We start from the raw sequence: 24337 nt of genomic DNA on the forward strand, positions 1-24337 counted from the left end.
TAGGCTCAACCATTAGTCAGTTCGTAACCCAGTGAATCACCCACTCATCCAAGCCATAGGGAGCCAATTTCTCCAGGAGGATGCCATGGCAAATGGTGTCGGAAGCCTTACTAAATTCCAGATAAACAGCATCCACAGCCTTTCCTTCATCCATCAAGCAGGTCCTTGAAAATCAGGTCTGCCATGCAGGACCTGCCCTTCAGAAACTCATGCTGACTGGGCCAGATCCCCTGGGTGTCCTGCAGATGCTGCATAATGGCACTCAAGATGACCTGCTCCATGACCTTCTCTGGCACCGCGGCCAGACTGACAGGTCTGTAGTTCCGAGTATCCTCCTTCAGGCCCTTCTTGTAGATGGGCGTCACGTTTGCCAGTCCCCAGCCAGCTGGGACCTCCCCTGTGAGCCAGGACTGCAGAGAACGGTGGAAAGGGGCTTGGTCAGCGCAACATCGCTTGCCGGCCGGCTGGCATTTAAAGCGGTGGAGGCAGCGAACCAGGCAGCGTCGTCAAGGCAGATCCTGTCCCGCCTGGCCCTGCCCTGCCCTGCTCCGCTCCGCCCCGGCGCGGCGGCGCCTGCTGGCGGCGGGCAGAGGAGGGCGCGGGCGGGCGCGGCGCCTGCGCGGAGCAGGCGGGCTGGCGGCGCGCGTGGTGCTGTGCGGCGGCGGCAAGATGGCGGCGCACGGGGGCTCTGCGGCCTCCGCGGCGCTGAAGGGGTTAATCCAGCAGTTCACCGCCATCACGGGTGAGGCACACGGAAGCCGGAGCCCACCGAGCTCCGCCGAGACTGCCGCTGCTGCGTGCTTAACGGGCGGGTGCCGCTCGGCCCTTGCCGCCGCCGCCTCAGGAGGCGGCCGACCCCGGCCGGCCGGAGGCGGGAGGAGCGGGCTGAGGCGGGAGGCGCTGCGCGGGCGGAGGCTCTGCGCGGGCGGAGGCGCTGCGGCGCCGGCGGGCGGCCCAGGACGCGCTGTCCCCGGCCCCCGGGAGGCCCCTCAGCTGCATCCACGGCCTCCTTTGAGGCGAGAGGTGCTGGCTGCTCCCGGGCCTGTCAGCGGGCGCGCTCCGGGGACCAGCCCATTGCAGCGGATGGTGCTGGAGGCCCGGGCCGGGCCCCCGCGATGCCTCTGCGTGTAGGTCGTGGGGTTGCCCCGCTTTTAGCGGCGGCCTGGAGGCGCCTCTCGGTTGGCCCCGGTCAGCCGATGTGCTCGGTGGTGCGGATGTTTGTGTCCTCCCTCCCGGTAGCCCGCTCGGGGAACCACGTCCCGCACCTGCAAATAAAGCTGACGGCATGCGAGGAGACCGGAGCCGAACCTTCAGTATGCGTTGAAAAGCAATAAATAAAAAAAATCTTAAAAGTCCGGTCTAGTTGCTGAGAGTTCAGTTGCTAACAAAAAGAGCGAGTCGATTTGAACTGAAAGTTTGGGGCAGGTTTAGCTTCAGTACTTTGGGCACTTGACCCACTTTCTGTTTAATCTGCTCCGCTGTGGTTCCGCCTCGTTTATGGTATCACATAGTAAATGCCGAAGGAGTGTTTAATAAAGCAGCTTTGCCTTTTTTTAGTTGGTATAAGTGAAATTGCTTTTAAATCAGTTACTCAAAGCAGCTCAGTTCCAGTGTCCCAGCACTCGAGCTCGGGTGCACTCAGTCCTGAGCAGATACTGTGAGGGTAACCCCTGAACATGCCCAGGTACAGAGGGAAAGGACTGATCACAGCTATCCTTAAAGAGGCCTTTTAGAATAAACCTTGCAAATAAGAAGACCCTACAACAAATAGAGTTTCGTTGTAGTGTGTGCCCATGTGTGTGTCTTCTGTTTTCAGTAGTGCCTGAGAAATAAATCAGAACAGGCTCTTCCTGACAGCTTTTTGTGCTTGTGCTTAGGTTTATGCTAAACATAACAGCAGTTCTCTTATGCTCTCAAAAAAGAAAAAAAAAAAAAGGCAAAAATGAACTGCTGGGCTTTGTCCATCTACTGTTAATGGATGATGAAAGAGTTTTGAAGTTTTATGTTCCGTTTTAATTAAGGTTGTATCTAAAAGTGTGTTGGGATAGAGCTTATCGTGCCAATGCTGACGTGACGTGACGGGTGGTCAGAAGCACACACCCTCGGTGGTTAGTGTTAGCAGCTCATAAGCGTATAAAACCACTCCTGTCTGTGAGGAAAAAACTGGATAAATGCTGTATAGCAGTTTGATTCTGCCAGAGCTGACAGTGAAGAACGAGGAGAAATAGTCCTTGATGTATTTCTTTTGTCCAGATAAGCAGAATTGTTTTTGGTGTTCTCATTCCGAAAAGTATTGTTAAGAGAATGTAGCTCCTGTGCGTATGTACCAATTAAACTACAGAATCCCTTTGGAACTTGATTTGAGACTAAATAAGTATTTGGTATTTTCTGTTTGCCAGTGCAAGCACTCAAAACATTGATATGATGTCAATTTCCTTAGGAGTGATGAATCAGTACACAAGCTTTTCGTGATGGTGTCTCTTTAGACAGTGGAGGATTGAGTATCACTTTTGTCTCAGTTGTTCTAAATGCATGACTGTCAGGTGAGGCTGTAGGGTGGTGTGTGTGTCCCAAACTATACAGGCGTTGTTTAGTTGCTATAGTTGACATTGAAATGAGCCTAAAATGTCAAAGAACAGTTATTTGAAGAACATGAACTTGACGCTCTGACATTGTTTTTGTGAGACATCACTAGTTACTATTTTGCACTTTCTTCATCTCGATTACAGTCTTAAAATTCAGCTGACTACCATCTGTGATGGCAGGCTGGGGTCTTTGGAAAACCAGTTTCCTCAGTCAGTTTAGTTTGTCTGTCATTTAATGTAATGATGCAGGTTGTTTAAAACTGATTCACCTCAATAGTTTCCAAGTGTATTCTCTGTTCAAACTAGAGCTTCTTGGGTCTTTTCTGGAAAGTCTGAGAAGCTTCCAAATGCCTTGTGCCCAAACTGATGTTATCTGTGATGCTGTTGCTGGGGAAAATGTTTTCATCCTTTTGGTGACTTGCAGTGAACCTGGTAAGAATTATTATACATCCAAAAGCTATTCTCAGACTGGTTCAGCTGCATTTTACCACTCTTCCTCTCTACCAGTCTTCCCATATGAAAATAAATTCTTTGCTAACCTACCCCTTATAGAGAGGTGCTGTACAACATAGACATTAAAAAGGTTGTGTTCCATTGATTGGGGTGCTTCTGATGGTGGTATGGCTTTTGAAAAGAAGTTGGGAGGGAGAAGCTATCTGTTGGGTTAAGAGCTGTTTCATCCTGAGTAGCAAGAATAAGAATGGATTTAGTTGTATTTTGTAGATATTTTATTAAATATTAGTCATCATACAAATAACTGTGTAGACAAGTACTGCTTTCTCCCTCTTGCCATTTTTGTCTCCCTTCATATGTTAACTCAGCTTCTGCTGGTTTATTTTTGTCTTGTAGCACAGGGTATATTTTCTTCCATCTCTAAATATCTAAGTGGGTAAAAAGCTTTAGCAGCTGATTTAGCATTCTCTATGTTAAGATCTGTAGTCAGGTTTTCAATTCCTGTATATATGCCTACTAGTGTTTAGACATTGTACCAGGAAAAGGTGTGACCTCTTAAAAAAAATAATATGCTAACCTTTCTCAGATGGCTTCCACTGAATTTTCTCTTAATGGAAGGAAGAAGTTAGACTGTTCTATATGCAGGTGTTTCCTCCCCAAACATACCTGTATGTTTGTCTCATTTCACAGTTGTGCTTCAGAAATAAACGACAACTGATGAACAGTTATTTCTAATTATTAGTTGTTTGAGAGAGAAAACTTGCTGGTCAGCTGTTCCTAGCATTTCCAATCAAATGCTTTCCAAAGAATAATTTTCCTTTGGCATTACAGGTGCCAGTGAAAGCGTGGGAAAGCATATGCTTGAAGCATGCAACAATAATCTGGAGATGGCTGTCACCATGTTTCTGGATGGTGGAGGCATAGCAGAGGAGCCTAGCACCAGTTCTGCAGGAGTGTCTGCTGTTCGACCACACACTGAGTATGTACATGTGAACATGTCTGTGTAAATGAATAGTCTGTCTTCAGAACTGAGTAGTGTAAGGCAGGACAAATCAGGCAGTTGTTACGTCTACTCTGCTATCAACTCACTGTAATACGTGCTGCTTCAATGGTCTCGTTGAATCGATCGTATTGTTCTGGGTAGATAAGTTCTTGCTGTGTAAGTTGGTATGTAGACAATCCAAAGTTAGTCTCTCTTGCATGTGCTTCAGAAGCTTTCTGTAGCTTATACAGACAATTTTTTGCAAACAGCTTGTGTCGGTGTGAGCTGAAATTCCCCCCCCACCGACAATAACCAGGCTAGCTCAGTCTGGAAGCAAATGAAAAGCTGTATTTACAAGCAGAGTCTAAAATCTACGATGAAATGCAATGAATATGTACAAATATACAAAATTCACAACATTCACAAATATATACAATCAACAGAAAAGCACAACCAAGCTCCCTTTGCTTCCCCCCAAGGGGACCCTCCCAAAGGGGCCTCTCTCTCTCCCAGGAGCTTCCCCCCAGACTCCCCTTGGACAGAAAGCAGAGTTAGTTAAGCAGAAAGTTGTTAACTTAGCTGCCAAGGTCAGTGTGTGTTATCTTCAGCCAGAAGAAGAAACAACCAGACAGCCCAGCAACTGCCCCCACTGCAGAACGCAGAATGTGCAGAGTGCCTGCTTTGTTTTGGGTAATAGTTCTTAAACATTTCTATCTATCCAATGGAAGTGTTTAGAACAATCACTATTTTGCTTTCTTATACTCAATAGTGACTTATTTACAATCTTTCACTTTTCTGTTTTGAACTTTGCAAGGAAAAAATTAAAAAGACAGTTTCAAACCATCACACAGCTCAAGACATTAAAGTGGGGATCTGGCAGTAAGAGATTCTTGCTTTTGAATTGCTCCATCAGTCTTTACTTTCGTTTGATAGTTAGAGTTCTGTTATTTTGGTTCTTAAAAATAACAAATAAATAACCTTAGGCCTATTTATAAGGGTTTTATTGTGTTATTTTGACCAATTTGGCACTGATGGTGTATGCTGGTATGCAGAGTAATAAGCAACTACAAGATCTGCATCAATGTCTCACGCATCAGATTCCAGTGAAAAGAAGAGCTGTTCCGCTTGAGCATGGCAGAAGGTTCCTATACTGCTGTTAATGTGCCTGCCTGGGATAAATGGAGTGTTTTGAGTTGAAACTAATTGGCATAAGTCACATTCATTAAATGTGCTCAATTAAACTGAGCTCTGCTTTTGTCTTGATGAAAATCTTCCACTTCAGGAAAAAAAAGCAAGTATCTTTTAAGGAAAATTCTTGCCACTCATACTTCTGAAGCACATGCATAAATTGAAACAATGCTTTTAGTACTAACCTTTATAATTGATGTTGAGTGCCTTCCTACTTGAACCTTTGACAGGTAAATGAAGATAAAACTCTGTATCTGTAGGTGTTATAGTTCTTAATTCTAGACAACTTCTGGCACATCAGTGACTTAAGATTAAAGTTTTTATTGGAATACTTTCTTTTTTATACTTGACACCCTCCAGGTGCTGGTCAGCTTAGTGTTACTTCTAGGAAGAGAGAACAATAAATATGCAAATGCACAATGGAGAATAACTAGCTTCACAACAGCAATCAAAGATGTGGAGGTTAATAGCAAGGTTAGTGCATCTTGCTGACATTATGAGTTACTTTTTGAACCCTGGATGGCCAAGAGCCATAAATTGCACAGTTTACGACTTTGAGGAGTCTGAGGGAAGAGGTCACTTCAGCAGTTGTTCACAAGCAGGATATAGCCATGGATTTCCTTAGGAGAGCCCATGCCCTCCTCCCTGTAAATCCATGGGCCAGGTGACCACACTGAGTAAGTGATGCTGTTTCAGAGCCCTTGTGATTTCCTTTCCTCTCCTAGTCATGATTTCCGATTATCTCGTGGTCTCTGCAAGCCTAACTAAATAGTTGATATGTGAGGTAATGTAGCTGAGTAAGCAAAGAGTTGCCTCACAAATGGGAGGAAATGGCCCTTTTGACCATCTTCTTTACCTTCCTCTAGAAAATAGAGGGCTATGAGTTTAAAGTGGAAGCAAAAAGTCTTCCAACAGATGAAAGCTAGTAATAAGGAAGATATTTTTTTTTCTTTATATATAGGTAATCAGGGGAGGAGGGTGGCAAGTAGATTAATTAGGAGCCTTTGCTATGTTTTAAGACACTTTTCCAAGTTCTAAGGAAGTCACTAGAGAAGAAAAACTGTTTAAATAGTAGACTGGCAAAGCTTGGGATCAAGTCACTCAGGGATTTGTGTCATCTTACCTCAAGACTTAAAAAGGTGATCTATGCCAGATCTTAATGCGGAATGTATCAAGTGCTGCATCAGTGCCATGAGAGGGAACAGATGGTCTCTTGAGGTCCCTTTTGACCCAAATCTCTTGATTTCTGTGCGATGGTACAGCAGCGTCCTTAGCTGGTTCAAGTCGCAGGAGCGTTTGGAGCACAGTGGGGTTTGGTTTATGTAGTACTTGGAATGTTGTCATCTCTCTGATTTAATTTTTTTTTCTTCCCCTTTGATAGAGATGAAGTACGAGCTCCAATTCCGCAAAAACAGGAAATTTTAGTAGAGCCTGAGCCCTTGTTTGGAGGTAGGCTTGTATTCTTACCTTGTTTGTTTGTTTGTTTGTTTTTCATTTGTTTTGTTTTCTTTACCTTGAGATGAACTAAGTAAGAAAAGAACTTGTTGAATATGAGAAAGAAATTGTATGTATTTTCATTCTTGAAGTTTTTATTCTCTGCTGCAACTCTGCAGCTATGTGACGTGATTACATACTTGGAAAAACACCTTTGTTGCTGAAAACCTCACACATCAGAAAAGCTACACTCCCGGTGGTACTAATTTGCTACCTCCTGTTTTTTGATACTTTGTGAGGCAACAACCAATTAGCTCTAAGTACACATCTGTGTTCTAGGTGTTCAGAACCAGGTGCTGCTGTGAGGGTGTTCAAGGTGGTGGAATTAAAGATTGAGCCTTGTCTGAGGAGTGAAAATGAAGCTGAAGATGATAAATCAGAAAGAAGGGCTGAACTTCATGAATGCTTATCATTTTCTCCATTTCTCATTTAGGAATTTACTTTACTCTTCAATCTGCACCATGCAGCTAGTTTTCATGTTTGTTTTCTGAAGCTGTTTCATGGTCTTTGCTTTTGGAGTGTTTGTTTTCTGCTCTAAGGAAATAGGTGATGGAAATGCTCCTGCTTTTTATGTGTTCTTCCTCTAGCCTTGTGAGACTGTCCTCTTCATGCTCACTAAGCCATTTCTGTCTCTCTGTATGGCTTTTGCCCTATCTGGTGGATTGAGAGTCTTACCCTTTTTTTTCAAGGAGGGACATGCAAGTGCTCATCTTTGAAGTGGTCTCATACATATAGGAAATGCTGTTTTCTTTTGTTTGGTTCCTGTGCTAGAAAGGAGGTGGAGGCCAAGCTTCAGGTTTACCCTGAAACTGGTTTTGTTTTGATTTTTTTTTTCTCCCCAACATTAGAGAAGTCTTTAGCCAGGATGCACAAGCTGAGAGGTGGTTCCAGAGGAAGGTGCCCTGCTGAGGGCTCTCTGAAGACAGTGCACTTGTTCCTGTAGCCCAGCAGAGCTTTTGACAAAGATCTGTAGACTCCTATGGGTTCAAGAATCTAAGAATTGCAGGATTAAGATCTGATAACCCTAATCCTGTTCAGCCCACCTGTTCAAACACTCATCTCAGGTGCACTGTCACTGACCACTCAACTGAGGTGATCTTTCAATCTGTGCCCCCTGACATCAGGAGGTCCACCAGTACATGCATACTAATAGCACTTCTGCTTGTGATATGAAACAGCCTGATAAGCTAGCTGAAACTGAAGAGATGCTTCACTTGGTCTTTTCAGCTCTAACCTCAAAGTAGGGTATATGCCTAGAGCATGTACTACAGCAGAGTAGAGTTAGGTTGGATGTTAGGAGGAAGTTCTTTACAACAAGTGTAGTGAAATATTGCAAAAGGTTGCCCAGAGAGGTGAATCCAGAGAAGGGCAACAATGCTGGTGAAGGGTCTGGAGAACAGGTCTTGTGAGAAGCAACTGAGAGGTTGTTTAGTCTGGAGGAGGATGAGCAGCTCCCTACAACTCCCTGAGTAAGGGGGGATTGGTCTCTTCTGCCTAGTATCAGGTGATAGAATGAGAGGAAATGGCCTGAAATTGTGCCAGGGGACGTTTAGGTTGGATATGTGGAAGAATTTCTTTCCTGCAAGAGTACTCAGGCATTGGAACAGGCTGCCCAGGGAGATGGTAGAGTCACCATCACTGGAGATGCTCAAGAAAGATGAGGACGTGGCACTTCAGGACATGGTTTAATGGCCATGGTGATGTTGGGTTGATAGTTGGATTCAATGACCTTAGAGGTGTATTCCAATCCAAACAATTCTGTGATTATGTGATACATATTTTGTTTCTGGGGTAAGCTTTTCTGGATGAAGGATGTGTTAAAAAATGGGTCTTAACACACTACCTTTTTCCATCCTTCCACCTTCTTTAACCCTTTCTATTGACCTCACTCCTACATCATTCATGCTTTGGGTTCCTATTTTGTTTCCTCACATGTGATGAGAAGTACCAATACATCATTTTGATAGTATACTTCAGAAATAATTCTTGCATTGATTTTTGAATTTTCTTTTTAAGCTCCTAAAAGACGCAGACCTGCGCGCTCAATATTTGATGGCTTTCGAGATTTTCAAACAGAAACCAGTAAGTGTCTGCAGATCAGTAAGCTTAGAAGTTTTATTTATTCTTATTTTCATTTCCTTTAATGCAAGTAAGATTGAAAAATAATTTCTGATGTAGGCTAAGACAGCTTTCATTTTTTTGGCTGGTTTTCAAATAGCTTACTCTATAGCATATTTTTTTCTAGTAACATTAGTAGGCTGTTCATTGTTGCCAGTGTCAGTACCCTTTGCTGATGTGTTTCTTCCACATCTCTGCTGCAGTTAAGGTTGTTAGTTCACACTGTTCTGGGGTGGCTGAAGGGAGAGTATGAGTAATGGACATCTGGAACAGGTAGTGAGGATGCTGGTCCAAACATTCTTGCCTGTGTTACATAAGTAAAACCTGCAGACAGTGTAGTCTTTCTGCTTTGGTAGGGCAGATGTTTTCTTGATAACTCTCAAAAAACCCCACCTTTTCTGCTCTAGAGGGAATTGGAAAGTAAGAAGAATTTAACAGACATGTAGAAATAAACTTAATCCACTGAATTTTTCTTGGCTAGCCAGTGGTCATTCTGGCACTTGAGTATCGCTAAGGCTTCTTCCTTGGCTTCACACAAGGTTCTCATGAATACCAGGTGTTTCACAGCTGAGAAAGAGCTGTTGTGCAGTTGTTGTAGAAGAGTGAGGTGATTCTGCCCCTCTACACCTGTGAGGCTCTACCTGGAGTACTGTGTCCAGTTCTGGTGCCCCACCAGAAGTATATGGAACTGCTGGAGTGGATCCAGAGGAGACTATGAAGATGATCAGAGGGCTGCAGAACGTCTTCTGTGGGGACAGGCTGCAAGATTTGGGGATGGATAAGAGAAGGCTCAGTGGGGAACTTCTAGTACCTGAAGGGAATGACGGGAGAGCTAGGGAGGGACTTTTTACAAGACTTGTAGTGACAGCACAAGGAGCGATGGCTTAGAGCTGGAAGAGGGGAGATTTAGACTGGAGATTAGGAAGAAATTGTTTATAGTACAGGTGCTGAGACACTGGAACAGGTTGCCCAGGGAAGTCTTGGATGCCCCCTCCCTGGAGGTGTTCAGGGCCAGGTTGGATGAGGCCTTGAGCAAGCTGTTCTCATGAGAGCTGTCTCTGTAGATGGCGGGGGGGTTGGAACGAGGTGATCTTTAAGGTCCCTTCCAATCCAACCCATTCTGTGATGATGTTCCAGAGATCTAATCATATACCACATTCCCATGTAGATAGGTGCAGTTGGATGGATGCCAAGCTCGAAAGTGACTTCTTCCCCTGGCAGCTTTGGTCAGGGTTTTACAGTAATAATGAACTTGAGTACTGAAGTCCCTGGCAGCTGTGTAAGTGAAAACCAGACCATGCACAGAGTCATCACTCTCTTACATTGTTTTCCTCATTATCTCCGCTTGTAAGAGATGCACAATATGTGAAATCATTGTGAGGCCTCACAATGAACCTTGGCACATAGAACTTCATAGATCAATGTCACTGTCTGGCTGTCTCTAAAAATGTGGCCCTGCCTGTGAAAGTCCAGGTTATGTCCTGGCTCCTAGGCCCACTCCACTAGGATGCCTTTTTCTCTGTGGGATCCAGTGTCTGCTTAAAAATGGTTTGTACGCTATAGCATCATGACAGCTCTTCTCACTATTGGAAAGTTTTTGTTCTTGAGACAGTTATGGCTCATTTCAGCTGAGTTGGTTCTACTAGGTATGTTGTGTCACTGCATTTTTAAAGAAGCAGTTGCTGTGGTTTACCTTTATTGATGGGGTTATGTCTGTGTAAGAATTGTGTGTTACTTGACACTGCTCAAACACGCTTGGAGAACCTCTCCTACCAGGACAGGCTGGGAGAGTTTGGGCTATTCAACTTGGAGAGGAGAAGGCTCCAGGGAGGCTTTATAGCAATCTTTCAGTACCTGAAGGGTGCCACAGGAAGGCTGGGAAGGAACTTTTTACAAGGGCTTGTAGTCATAAGATGAGGGACAGTGATTTGAAACTGGAGCAGGGTAGGTTTAAGTGGGGCATTAGGAGGAAGTTCTTTACAGTGGGGATGGTGAAATACTGGAACAGGTTGCCCAGAGATGTGGTGGAGGCTCCATCCCTGGAGACGTTCAAGGTCAAACTTCATGGGGCTCTGAGCAACCTGCTCTAGTTACAGGTGCCCCTGTTGACTGCAGGGGGAGTGGACAAGATGACTTTAGAGGGTCCCTTCCAATCTGATGCATTCTATGATTCTGTGAAAGTGTGGTACTTGGGACTAAACAAGGCTGAACACCTGAAGGACACAGCAGTATCTGGAGCTGATTGTGGCAAGAGTAGATACTTAGTATAACCATCCAAAGTTATTTCTCCATGTAAACCAAATCTGCTTTTGTTTGTTTTTTCCCCTTTTCTGTGGGATCGCCTTACAATCAAGAAACAAACTCCAGAACAGAAATATTCCAAGTAAAAGTTAGGATACCACAATCTAGCTCAGTTTCCCCTTTTAAAAAGTCATAGGGACAAGTCATGGCTTTTTTTTTTGGTCATTTGTTTTCAAATACTGGCATATGACCCCCTCTGCTGATACTTTGTTAAGCTGTTTCAAAAAGTGAACTAACTGCCCAGTGCTTGAGAAAGAGAGGACAAGCAGGGTTCTTACCTTCCGTAGCAGCTGATCCTGTTCAGTGTGATCTAACCTTGTGACTCTAGTGCTAAAGTTTATGTATGAGCCTATAGCCAGTAATAAATCCATCTTCTGAGTATTTGGTCTAATTCAGCTTCCTTTCCTCTTGGGGCTGCGCAGTTCGACAGGAACAGGAGCTACGAAACGGAGGAGCAGTAGATAAGAAACTCACTACCCTAGCAGACCTCTTCAGGCCTCCCATTGATCTGATGCACAAAGGCAGCTTTGAAACGGTAAGTTTGGAAATGTTGGTGCAGTTCCTGACGTGATAACTAGGCTGCTGGCATGTATGGATCCCATGTCAGATGATCAGAAAGTTACAAACTACTGTACAGCTGTAAATACTTGATGCACCACACAGGGAAACGTTGATGACTTACTGAAGGGCTTACCTAGCAATGGTGGACCACATTGTTTATCTTTACATGTCAGTGTGGTATATCAAGCTTGGTGAGAGACTAGCACTCAAGGGTGGCTGGTCACAGGGCAGAAATTGCATCCCTGGCAGTATTTTTGCAGAACATAATACAGAAAAAGCTGACACAGGATTGCCCATGGTAGGTGAGCAAGGACTTTGCAAGGGGCAATGCAGTTTGCAGTACAGCCCTTCTAGGAAGCTCAGGTGGAATTACCGTAACACAGCCAAGCGCTTTCTGATCCCTGAGCTAGTGAAAATAGCCAAGTGTGGCTATGTCATGAAGGCACATCTTTATCTTCAGCAGAGGTCTTGTTCTTGCATAAAGTCACAGTGGTTGTCTTTTGCTTCTTATAGCCATGAAAGTATTATCCAGGAGGTTGCCTGCCTGAGAAGGGGACTGTTGTTAGCTTTAAATAACTGCAGGAGTCATCTTTCCTGCCTGTGTGTGGATTTAGTCATAAGTTGTTATCGTATGGATCAGTGACTTAACTAATGATTAGAGAATATTATTTTTTCAGTCTAGTTCTAGATATTTTTTAGCAGTTGCAGTTACTACTGAACTGATTATTGTTATTATTATTATATAATGATTTAATGGGAATGCAAACTACTGATCAAATGGTGCAGTACTGCTGCAAACAGTACTGGAGAGCCAACTGCATGAGATGAACGAAAGTATTGTTTACACTCTTTTCCCGTTTGTCTCTACTGCCATGCACAAATACCATAGCACTGCTGGAGAAGTTTTGGAGAAATGGTGTGTGCCTTTATTGAGTCTCTATCGCTCATCCTGTTGGCCTCATCCCTCTTTCTACACTTCCCAAATCACCTGGGACCAGTTGGCTTGTCACCAATTTCTGCATTCTGACAGTGCTCTCCATGTGTTTGACCTTGTAACAGAATTCCAGTTTTTAAAGGATGCTCACAGAGAGTAGCTCTGTCTGCCTGAGTGGTTGGGTGCAGTGAAGCAGAGGAACAGGCTAAAGTAGTCGGTGCTGAAGCATCTTTGCCTTGTAATGCCTAGTTCAGGGTTTACTTCAAACAGAGTTGTGCTAGGTCCTCCAGCTGATGATACCTGCTGGACATACATGGTTCAGAGCTGTTTGTGATCCCAGCAAATGCATAGTTAAAGGCAGCAGTGAAGGGAATTCACATGAAAACAACCAGTGCTTTTCCAGATTGAAACCAGCACCTTCTGACCTCTGCTATGGAATTTGAGATGTGTGCTAGTCTTTCCTCCTGGCTTGCTGAAAATATCTCAAGGCTTAAGCAATGCTGATTGTGGCATTTACCACAGTCAGAAGTAGTTTCAGAATATTAAATAACTGATTGATAGATTTGGTCATCCTAAAGTCTCTGCATTCTTATTCAGCCTTATATAATAATATTAATAATAACAACAATAACAACAACAACAATTTAAAAAACCCCACCAAGAAACAGCAAAAAGGGGTGATGGTGGGGAGGTTCTGTATGCTCAGTTCATCCTGTTCTTTACAGTGACTTGAGTTTAAAGACGTGCACTTTCTGGTATTGGTATTCACTTTTTTGTGTTCTTGTACAGTTCTTTGTCCCATGGGATATCCTTCATTTCAAACTGATACTTCTTCATTGCAATAAAAGTCTTCAGCTTCTCGACTTGTTGACCTTTGCCCCTTCCGTTTTACCTTTTTGTAACTGCAGACTCCTGTATGGCTTTAGCCTGGGCCGGTGTTGTGCTTCATGTGAATCAAGTGACCAGAGTTTCAAAATTTGTCTCTAGCAAGCTGCTGTTAACTTTCTTTCTTCTCTGTGTGTATAAACTATATAATAAATCAGAGATGGTTTTCACATTCCAAAGTCTGAATCCTGTCTTTTTGATGCTTTTGTAGTTTAGTGTTCATCACAGTGGGGTTTTCTTATGGGTGCGTGGTGTATTCTAATCTTTGGGGTGTGCAAGACATGCTGCTCTTGGTGTGCCATCTACATTTATCACAGAATCACTAATCTTAGAGTCATTTAGGATTTATGACTTTATTTAAACTTAGCAAGAATGGTGGCATCTGGTCTTACTAATATTTTCATGTATCTTTGTGGCTCGTCTTTTGTTGCTTCTCTTTGAGTACTCCAAGGTTGATTTTGATAGCAAGTAGATTAGGTGTTCTTGGATTTTCCCCAAGAAACTTGATTTTTCTTCAGTGACAGAGAAACTTTGTTAATGGTAAGGTGCAAGAAGCTGCCATTTCATTTTAACTCGGTAAGAAGGTCACCAGCATCCTGGCCTGGTGACTAGCAGGAGGAGAGGAGGGATTGTTCCCCTCTACTCAGCATTGGTGAGGGCACACCTTGAATAGTGGGCTCAGTTCACTCTAAGAAGGACATTGATGTACTGGAGCATCTCCAGAAAAGGGCAATAATGCTGGTGAAGGGTCTGGAGAACAGGTCTGGTGAGGACCAGCTGAGGGAACATGAATTGTTTAGTTTGGAGAAGAGGCTGGGGGGAGACCTGCCTCTCTACAGCTCCCTGAAGGGAGGTTGGAGTGAGGTGGCTGTTGATCTCTTCTGCCTAGTAACAAGTAATAGGACAAGAGGAAATGGCATCACATTGCATCAGGTGAGGTTTAGGTTGGACATTAGAAGAAATTTCTTCCCTGAAAGGTTTCTCAAACATTGAAACAGGCTGCCCTGGGAGGTAGTTGAATCCACATCCCTGAAGGTGTTTCAAAGAGGCAGAGATATGGTACTGAGGGACATGGTTTGACATCAGGCTTGGTAGAGTTAGAGAACAGTTGGATTTGATGATCTTAAAGGTCTTTTTTAACCAAAACCATTCTGTGATTCTGATGCTAGCTTTTAAGAGTAGGTGAGAATTAACTTTCAATGAAGTTATATTTTCAAGTGTCGAATGCCACTGATCTTTACTTTTAACTTGCTGTCTGTGAAGAAGCAGTTTATGATCACTGTAGCTCTAAAGTTAAGTGATTAACTAAATTACACCATAGAAATGTGGTGAAAAAGATGTGTTACAGAAAATCTGCAAAGGCTTTCTTTTAATCCTGCAGGCTTTTTAATCACGAATCACCAGATGTTGTTTACCTAGTGACAGGCAAATATTTACCTGATGGGCCAGCAAGATGTTGAGCTAAGCTACCTTTTTTTTTTCCTTTATTTTATTTTTCCTACTAGAAAAACCTCCAGAGCCTAAATGTCACTAAATAGTCTGTGACTGAGTAGTGTTGTGCAGTCGTACAGCTAAGCTATTGCCAGTTAAAGTTACACAAGGGGTTTGTAGCTGTTGTATCCTGACTGCAGTATTGAGTTTTAATGTGTATTAAGCTTCAGAGTTATCCCCTTAGTGCAGAATCTGCTAGGAATAAGTCAGAGTATAATGAACAAATTGCACATCAAGCATGCTTTGTAAAGAACAGCTTGGCTTTGTCTAATCTCAAGAACTGCAGCCACTCATCATGCATATGATGTGAGATATGATTTAATTCGGGGGGGGGTGCACACCAAATTGACTTAGTTTTCATTTCTTGTTTAGGGAGGAGATGGTGCTGGTGTGTGCAGCTCTGTGCTTAACACTCCTTAGGATTTCAGTACTCCTGTGAAGTGACTGCCAGTAATGTTGCAGTTTCAAGTCTGTCTGTATGAAGAAAGTTTTCACGTGTTGCAAGTTAAACCTTTTCTAGCTGCTCCCTGCTTTAGGGCTGATACTGAATTCTTGTCTCTGTAGGTGGTAAGCACAAATGGTTTGGAAGCTAACCTAGTCATTGTACTCAAACTGGGCAACTATCTTTGCATAAGCTGCCTCTAGACTGGCCATTTGCAGAAGCCTAGCCTGCGGATGCACCTTTGGCACAGGAAGGGGTACTTAATGAAAGGTTGTCTGCCCTGGCCTGGGCAAGAAGCTGAGTGTAGCATAGATAGGACATTTCTTGTTAGATAGTTTCATGCTCTGATTTTGTCTCCTGTTATCTTCCAAACCGGATCATGCTTGATGAGCAGATGTCCAGAAGGTCACAAGATGCTGGTTCCACTTCCTTGCTTCTCCCTGCTGATATAAAGGTGTAGTCCATTTGAATAAAGCTGAGGAAAGAGGAACCACCACAACATTATCAGGAAAGCCAAATGAGAGGAGAACACGTTTTAAGACTTGGCTTGGCAGAGTGCTGGGCCATCTCATTTCAACTACACCATCACCTAGAAAGATTGGACCAGATGATCCTTGGGGTCCCTTCCAACCTGGCATTCTGTGATTCTTCCACATGTTGTCTAACCGGGTAGCTTGTTTGTTGCACTGAGGGGTTGTAGTGATGAAAAATGGGAATGGAATGGATAGGAAAGGTAAAGATTAGAAGAGACTGAAGGTGTTTTGGTTTTGCATCTAGTCCTTTGTATCTTAGATCCTCTGTCTTTGAAAGTTCCTACTCTGCTGATTGCTAAAAGCTTGAATTAAGATGCTTGGAAGTTTTTGCTCCTACTTCCCATGTGTGCTGTTTGAGTGCATGGTGCTGGCCTTTACACCTCTGAGGATGAGGAGAAATGGGGTACAGTTGGAAACTGCTGGAAATTCAATCTGAAGCCATCAGACATAGCTTGCAGGATATGCAAGCCAGCACTTGAGCCTTCCTTTGTTCTTTTGTCACCAAAATGACCCACTAGTATAATCTCCAAAATAACAGTGTTTGTTCCCACCCACACTCTTCTCCTTTCACTCACCTCTACCCCCTCAGAAAAGCCCCAGTATCTGTGTAAGAGCACAGGTGTGTGTGTAGCAATTTAACTGTGTCCTTTTGAACATTAAATGTGAAGCCTGTTGTGTGAAGGATGGTAAAGTAGTTTCAAAAGCCATACCTGCTTTACGGGCTCCTTTTTGCAAATGTTTCTGTGCAGAATTTCCTGCTTGCATCCTTTTGAGAACCTTAGCTAGATGGAGGAGAGGGAGAGCTAGACTTTCTCTAATAATGAAAAATACAAACACAAATGCTCAGAGTAAGTCAGATGCACTTTCCAGCTTTCTAATTACATATTTTGGAGTTCGTTCTTTTAATCTATTAGAATACACAGGACTAGGGCAGTTGAATTGACTCAAATAACATCAAGACTTTTGTTCCCTTTAAACTTGGGCAGTAACTCTAGACCTTGCCTTAAGCTGATTTCCTGGAATTAGTTCTCAAAATCCACAGTTAGCTTGAAACAAGTCTTTTAAGTGAAAGTATAATGACTGTCTTTAAGACCATTATCAGTTGCTGAAGTGTCACCTGCCCCACTTTTCTCTCTTGGTGACCAAATACTGGATCCTGACACTAATATTAGTGGTAAGTAGTTAGTGTGAGGTCTCTTGTGAGAACAGGAGGATTGCCCCATGCATCTATATTTTTTTTTTCCTTTGAGTAAAATAAAAATTGGCTCTGCAGGTCACCTGGCCATGCAGATTAATTTTGTAGAGTGAGATTCTCTGCTAAGTGTGTGGGGGTCGTGTGTCTATCACATTGGATAGGCTGACTGTTCGAAAGTGTGCTGGCTAAAATTTGTTTTAATACTAAAAACTTGGGTTTGGGGAACAAAATACTGCCCAAAACAGCAAAATCTTGCGTAACATCCTAATTCCTTGAATTTGCTGTTGAGTACATTACCAGCAGGATGGTGAACACAACTATAAACAAATAAATCTTTCTTTTTTAAAAGGAAAGGGAGTTCATATGCTAGTTCCAGTCTTTCCAGGTGGTAAGAGCATTCCTGCTGTTGATATAGCCCTCTTTTTTTCAACAGGTATGACAGTTCAGCGATCAGAATTACATTCTTGATCAAACTCCTACCATTAACTTGCAACCAAGCAATCAGACAATGCCAGCTTTGTGACTCAAACCAGTAAGATTTCTTCCTGCGCCTTCTTGTCTTCCTCCCCACTTGCAGTCTGGATAAGGAGCATCAAAAAAAAAAAAAAAAGGATGCCTAGTGCAACAGTTGCACAGTAATAGAGTAACTCAAAGCCTGGAGAGAAAAAAGGAAACATGCAGAGAGGGGGTCCTGTTGAGTTGATGCAAGTCCTCTGTCAATTATGCAACCTACTTAAATAGAAGATGATCCACAGGTTTATCTTTAGAATGAGCAGATCTTTCCTCTGTTGTCAGATCAGTGTGATTGACTACACTCTTGTCTGAACAAAAACTTTATTCAACATTCCCATGTCCCCCTCCCAAGTTGCTTTTCCCACTCTGTGCTTGGCTCGTTGAAATCCAGCAGCTCTATTCATCGATGTGACTCTGTAATTCAACCAGTCTCATGTAAAGCAGGTCTTTCAGCCCTGCCTTCTGTTCTGTGGATGCATTTTCACTAGCACTGTTCATCTTTCTTACTGTGAAGGGGTTTTTGGTGAAAAACCTGGCAGTGTTAGAAACCATCACTGATCATTGCTGGCATTGGTTATGGTTGGCTCTTCAGTTTTATCTAAAGGAGCTTTTCTGTCTGCTTGCAGGCCAAGGAGTGTGGTCAGATGCAGAACAAATGGCTCATGATAAACATTCAGAACGTGCAAGATTTCGCCTGTCAGTGTCTGAACCGTGATGTCTGGAGCAATGAGGCTGTGAAGAACATAATAAGGGAACATTTCATTTTCTGGCAGGTGAGAAATTGAATGGAGCTGGGTGGGTTACTTGGTGTCCTGGTAGATGGGGCAGTGAGAAAAATGGATTTCTTTGAATAATATGGCACTGTTGCAGTTCTCCTGGTGAACCTGCAGAAAAGGTGCAGTAGTTACGGAGGTGTAGATACAGTTTATGGATGTAGGTGTAGCTCATGGGTATGTATTTGAATACATAGACTGCCTTTCTCTTCTGTATTTAAGACAAGAAGGCAAATTGTATCCTGGGCTGCATCAGTAGGAGTGTGGTCAGCAGGTTAAGAGAGGTGATTCTGCCCCTTTACTCTGCCCTTGTGAGACACCACCTCAAATGCTGCATCCAGTTCTGGTGTCTCCATCATAAGAAGGACACAGAGCTCTTGGAGCAAGTCCAGAGGAGGGCCACAAAGATAATTCAAAGACTGGAAAACCTCTGCTATGAGGATAGGCTGAGGGAGCTGGGGTTGGTTGTTCAGCCTGGAGAGAAGACTTTATAGCTGCCTTCCAGTACCTACAGGAAGGAAGCCTACAGGAAGGGTGGAGAGGGACTTTTCATAAGGCTTTCTAGCAACAGGACAAGGGGGAATGGTTTTAAGCTGAGGGAGTGTAGGTTTAGACTGGCTCCTAGGAAGAAGCTCTTCAGTACAAGGGTGATGAGACTCTGGAACAGGCTGCCCAAGGAGGTTGTATATGCCTCCTCCCTGGGAGCGTTCAAGGCCAGGTTGGATAAGGCCTTGAGCAGCCAAGTCTAGTTGAGAGGCATCCTTTCCCATGCCCATGGAGGCTGGAGTTGATGATCTCTAAGGTCCCTTCCAATCTAAGCTGTTCTATGATCCTATGATGACCATGGAGCTTCTGGTATATGGAGAGTTAGCATATTGTCAGCTTGTCAGAGTTTCAGAGAACTCTACCTACTGTTGGTGTGTAGAACATAAAACTGAGAAACACTTTGTACGTTTTCAAAGTACACTTTGTGTCCCCTTTCCACCCAGTAACTGGCTTCCAACGTGGTATTTTGCAGGTATACCATGACAGTGAGGAAGGTCAGAGGTATATACAGTTCTATAAATTAGCAGACTTCCCTTACGTCTCCATCCTGGATCCCAGGACAGGTAAGTTCAGTGACGGTTACCTGTAGTTTGTATATCCTGTGAGAAGGACTGGCCAGTGGTAGGTTGTACCATCTGTCACAGTATGTCTGCGTTCAGCTGAAGAGTCTCAGTTACATTGTTTTGTGTTCTGAGAGGTTGTGTTGTTCCTGAAGAAGTGAAGCAGGATGTTTTAGAGGAGCTAAGGGAGTAAAACTCCCAAATTTTGCTGAAATGTTGAGTATTTGGTTATTGTGCTTGGTCTAGGTTATCAAGTACATTGGTTAATTAAAATAGTACCACCAGGTGGTAAACTCTGAACTGTGTTGGGTTTTTTTAAGTGTCCTTTTAAAAGCTACTTGAAATCTGATGAATAAAATGCATTATTTGTAAGCACTACGTAAGTCTAATTCCTGCTCCTTGCACATTCGATTTCATCTCGACTTTTAAATACCATTTTGGTACATCAGGTGTCATTTTCCATTTGTAAAGAGACCTTGCCTTGGAGGCTGCTTCCCAGCACTGAAAAATGAGTTGCAAGGCCAGCAAGGAGAGTGGAATGTTGTTGTTTGGCTTGTGAAGCAGCAGTAGCACCTCTGGAGTGAAGGATCCTTTGTGTTTCTAGGATATCCCAATTCATAGCTTGGACATATGAGAGAGCAGGGCAGAAGGAAACCCTTTAATGCTTCCATAAGTAGCCTCAGCTGTCTGGGTGAAACAGCTCACTCTGACAATTACTTGGTGTTCTGTACACACATTGCCAAAGATGAAAAGAAAGGAAGGGGGGAAATAAGCATAGTCTGTGTAGTCTGTCCATGATCAAAACCTTTTCAAGGGAGTGGAAGGATAAAGCTTTATCATGACCAAGTGGCAGTCTGTAGGAAGCTCTTGCAGAGCTTCAGTGAGCTGCTGTGTCTGACTGCTGAGCTGCATGTTTTTGCTGAAATTTTTTCATGGCACTGTTTCCTTCCCTAGGCCAGAAACTAGTGGAGTGGCACCAGCTAGACGTGACTTCCTTCCTAGACCAAGTGACTGGGTTCCTGAGTGAGCATGGACAGCTGGATGGCCATTCTACCAGCCCTCCCCAGAAATGCTCTCGTTCAGTAAGTATGAGGTGCTCTAGCAGGACTGGAGAAACCTGCAAGAATATGTTAGCTTGGCTTTATGGATACTGATTTCCCATCCAGTGGTAGGAACAGACTTAATGAGGTACTGCAAGAGCATGCAAAAATGTGGTGTGCCAAGGAGTGCCTTCTCCCTAACTGTTTCTGTTGTGCAGCTTGTGCTTCGAGCACTTGTTTTGGTTTTAGCAGTCTCAGAATTCTGCATGAAAGGAAAATATGTTGGCCATCAATATGCCCTTGTGGCCCAGAAGGCAAATGGTCTCCTGGGGAGCATTAAGAAGTGTGTGGCCAGCAGGTTGAAGGAGGTTCTCCTTTCCCTCTCCTCTGTCTTGGTGAGGCCACACCTAGAGTACTGTGTCAAATTCTGGTCTCTCCAGTTCAAGAAACACAGGGAACTAGTGGACAGAGTCCAGTGGAGAGCCTCAAAGGTGCTGAGCAGACTGGAGCATCTCTGGGAGGAGGAAAGGCTGAGAGAGCCAAGACTTTTTAGCTTGGAGAAGAGCAGTCTGAGAAGGGATCTTCTCAATGCTGATAAATAGCTGAAGGGTGAGGGGCAAGAGGATGGGGCTGGACTCTTTTCAGTGATGCCCAGTGATGGGACAAGGGGCATCAGGCACAAACTGGAACCCAGGAAGTTTCACTTAAATGTAAGGAAAAACTTCTTTGCTGTGAGGGTGCTGCGGAGTCTCTTTCTCTGGAGATTTCAAAACTTTCCTGGACAACATCCTGGGCAACCTGCTCTGTGTGACCCTGCTTTAGCAAGGGGGGTTAGACTGGATGATGTCTGGAGGTCCTTTCTACCCCCCACCATTCTGTGATACTGCTCCACATGAAACTCAAAGGAGAAGTCATCAAGTAGCCAGTGTGACTTGCTTTCTGTGCTGTTCGTCTTGACGGTTTTCAGTAGCTTTTGTTTGGAAGACTGATGTCCTGTTCCTGTTCAACAGATACTCAAAAGCAGATCTTACCTGTTTGTGTTACGTCTGTGTTCCACAGGAGAGCCTGATTGATGCCAGCGAGGACAGCCAGCTGGAAGCTGCTATCAGAGCCTCCTTACAGGAGACGCACTTTGATTCCTCGCAGGCCAAGCAGGAGAGCCGGTCAGACGAGGAGTCGGAGTCGGAGCTGTTCTCTGGGAGCGAGGAGTTCATCTCCGTTTGTGGCTCAGAGGAGGAGGAGGAATCAGAGAATCCTGCCAAGCTGAGGAAATCTCCACACAAAGACTTAGGGTATAAGAAAGAGGAGAGCCGGAGGCCTCAGCCTGAGCCCCCTGCAAGGACTGACCCTGGGACAACATCAAATCACAGAGTGCTGCCCTGCATTGATGCAGGGGCACTGGAGGAGTCAGCTGAGAAGCCTGAAAGTATGTTTCAGGGCCTGGATGTGAATGGTAAGTTGACCTGTGCTTTGTTTTGTTTAGTTTAAAATCTTTATATCATGACAAACATGGTTTTGTCCCTTGTTTTGAAGAGCTAAATCTGTTTTTCTGTCTTACTCCATCCTTGACACGAGAGTTTGAGTGGTTCACCTTCCAGCAGCATGGCTTTGGCGAAGTATTGTCACAAACTCTTAGTCACTGAGCTTAAGTTTCTTAGTTTGGGACCTTGTCCACAAATAAAGTACAGGTTGGTGTCATGACAGGGCTTCTACTGATATGGTAGAGAGAAGTGGAGTAACATCAGCCCCACCTTGCACTGATTTAAATTGGCTGCCCTCTGTGGATTAGCTGAGCTCTAGCAGCACAGCTTTGGCTCATACAGATCTTGGAGCCTCTGTTCCTTCCATGATGCCTGAACTGGGATGCAGCAGAGTGAAGTAGTGTCCCAGGCAGAGGTCCTTTTCTCTGAGAATGCTGACTGCTTTCAGTCACTGCTGTTAACTCTTGAAAGAGTCATGAATTTGATGTGTGTTTTAAACATGTGGTAGAAGTATATCTTCATAGATTGGAACTTTGTCTGCTATGCTGTGCCACCTAAAAGCTATAGCTTTTGTTGTTAACCTGTAGTAACTTCCTTTATGCTAGGACCAAAGGCACAGCTGATGCTAAGGTATCCGGATGGAAAGAGGGAACAAATTTCACTGCCTGAACAAGCTAAACTTCTGGTGAGTGGAGTTAACTGGAATCCTTGTTTGAGTACAGGGGAGCTGAAGCTAGAAAATTTGTTTTGCTGGGGTAATACTATTGGAGCTTGATCTACTCTAGGGAGTACTTGCACTGCCATTTTGCTGTTTCTTCTTTGTCATTCCTCTTTTCCATCAACAGACTCCACTGGCTGTCTGTGTTCTATTGCTGCTTAGGTTGTGCGTGCACTCCAGTCTCTCCCTTAGTTTCAAAACTGCTAGTTTCCTTTCTAAAATAACTCAAAATGAAGATGATCAGAGGGCTGGAGCACCTCCCTTATGGGGACAGGCTGAGAGGGTTGGGGCTATTCAGCCTGGAGAAGGCTCCAGGGAGACTTTACAGCAGTCTTCCAGTACCTGAAGGGCACTAGAGGACAGCTGCAGAGGGACGGTTTACAAGGGCTTGTAGTGACAGGACAAGGGTAATTAGCCTTTAGGATTATTCATAAACTGTGACTATTATGATTATTTGTCTGGGCCAAATTAGAGGAATTTGGGATTGGTTTTTTTTTTACGTTCTTTTGTGTTGTTTTGAATTCTGTGACACTCCATTTTCTTCCCTTCTCTCCAGGCTCTTGTGAAACATGTCCAGTCGAAAGGATACCCCAATGAACGCTTTGAACTTCTCACCAACTTCCCTCGAAGGAAACTCTCCCACCTGGACTATGAGATCACATTACAGGAAGCAGGCCTGTGTCCTCAAGAGACTGTCTTTGTGCAGGAAAGGAATTAGCACTGTGGGCTGAGCTCTCCCAGCCTTCCTCCCCTTTCTTCTTTGCCTGGGACACCAACTCATTAAAAACGCAGTTGAGGGTCATAGGATTGCAGTACTGAAATCAGGCAGGCAGCTTGCCCTTCTCTCTCTTCTTCCCTTCTGCTCTAGTGACCAAATGAGAGTGTTCAGGGGTTTATTTTTCTTCCTCAGCTTGAGCTCTGGAATTCCCTGGAGCACTGGGAAGAACATCTTTCCTTTGTTTTCATGGCATAAAGTCACACAATGATCTGTGCACCCAGTATGCTGGGGCTTGGGGTGGCCATAATACACATACCCTTCTCACTGCTCTTCTGAAATCTGGTTTCTTTAATTTATTTTTAAATACTGTGTGATGAGGCACTGAGTCATCTCTCTATAAAGGGAGAACAGAATTTTCAGTAAAGTCTTTCCTGTGTTTTGATTGTCTGCATGAAAGGTCTCCATTAACCTTAACAGCCTTCTCAAGGGTTCTCTGCAAAAACTGGGAAGGAGTTGGCTTGAGCTGCCATCAGGTGTTTAACCTCCCTCTACTTTAAAATCTTCTAGATTGCATGCGTGTTTTTGTCCTGGTTAAATGCTGCCAGTGGGTTTAGTGAAAAACCCAACCAACCAAGAAAACTACCAAAACTCAACTGTACTCTCTCTGAGATTGACTGCTTGGCCCAGAGGGAAAGCTGCATGTCCACTGTTGGGGCAGAACTGACTCCTTGGTAGAAGTAGATGGCAGTTTCTATTTGCTCTCTTTCCAGCATCCCCCAAGTGTCCACCTCTTAACTGATCTCAGGATTTTGCAAATGATGATGGA

The 24337-nt window shown here is 44.0% G+C and overlaps 1 protein-coding gene across 1 annotated transcript; it reads left to right on the forward strand.

Annotated features, from left to right (window-relative positions):
- The first annotated feature begins 669 nt into the window (after positions 1-669).
- UBXN7 (UBX domain protein 7) lies at positions 670-23511 on the forward strand. Its single transcript, XM_054386095.1, has 11 exons — positions 670-742; positions 3870-4017; positions 6590-6657; positions 8719-8784; positions 11544-11656; positions 18302-18448; positions 19467-19557; positions 20509-20636; positions 21654-22047; positions 22681-22760; positions 23350-23511. Exons 1-11 carry the CDS (start codon positions 670-672, stop codon positions 23509-23511), a joined length of 1470 nt encoding a protein of 489 aa, XP_054242070.1.
- The last annotated feature ends 826 nt before the right edge of the window (positions 23512-24337 follow it).

This window comes from Indicator indicator, chromosome 13, assembly GCF_027791375.1.
Source record: "Indicator indicator isolate 239-I01 chromosome 13, UM_Iind_1.1, whole genome shotgun sequence".
In the NCBI taxonomy this organism is placed as follows: domain Eukaryota; kingdom Metazoa; phylum Chordata; class Aves; order Piciformes; family Indicatoridae; genus Indicator; species Indicator indicator.

Excerpts from the sequence above, each read along its gene's own strand:
- UBXN7 (XM_054386095.1), top strand. The coding sequence starts at position 670 with ATGGCGGCGCACGGGGGCTCTGCGGCCTCCGCGGCGCTGAAGGGGTTA. Across the intron at positions 19,558-20,508 it reads CATCCTGGATCCCAGGACAG|GCCAGAAACTAGTGGAGTGG; the intron begins GTAAGTTCAGTG and ends TTCCTTCCCTAG. Across the intron at positions 22,761-23,349 it reads CTGAACAAGCTAAACTTCTG|GCTCTTGTGAAACATGTCCA; the intron begins GTGAGTGGAGTT and ends CCTTCTCTCCAG.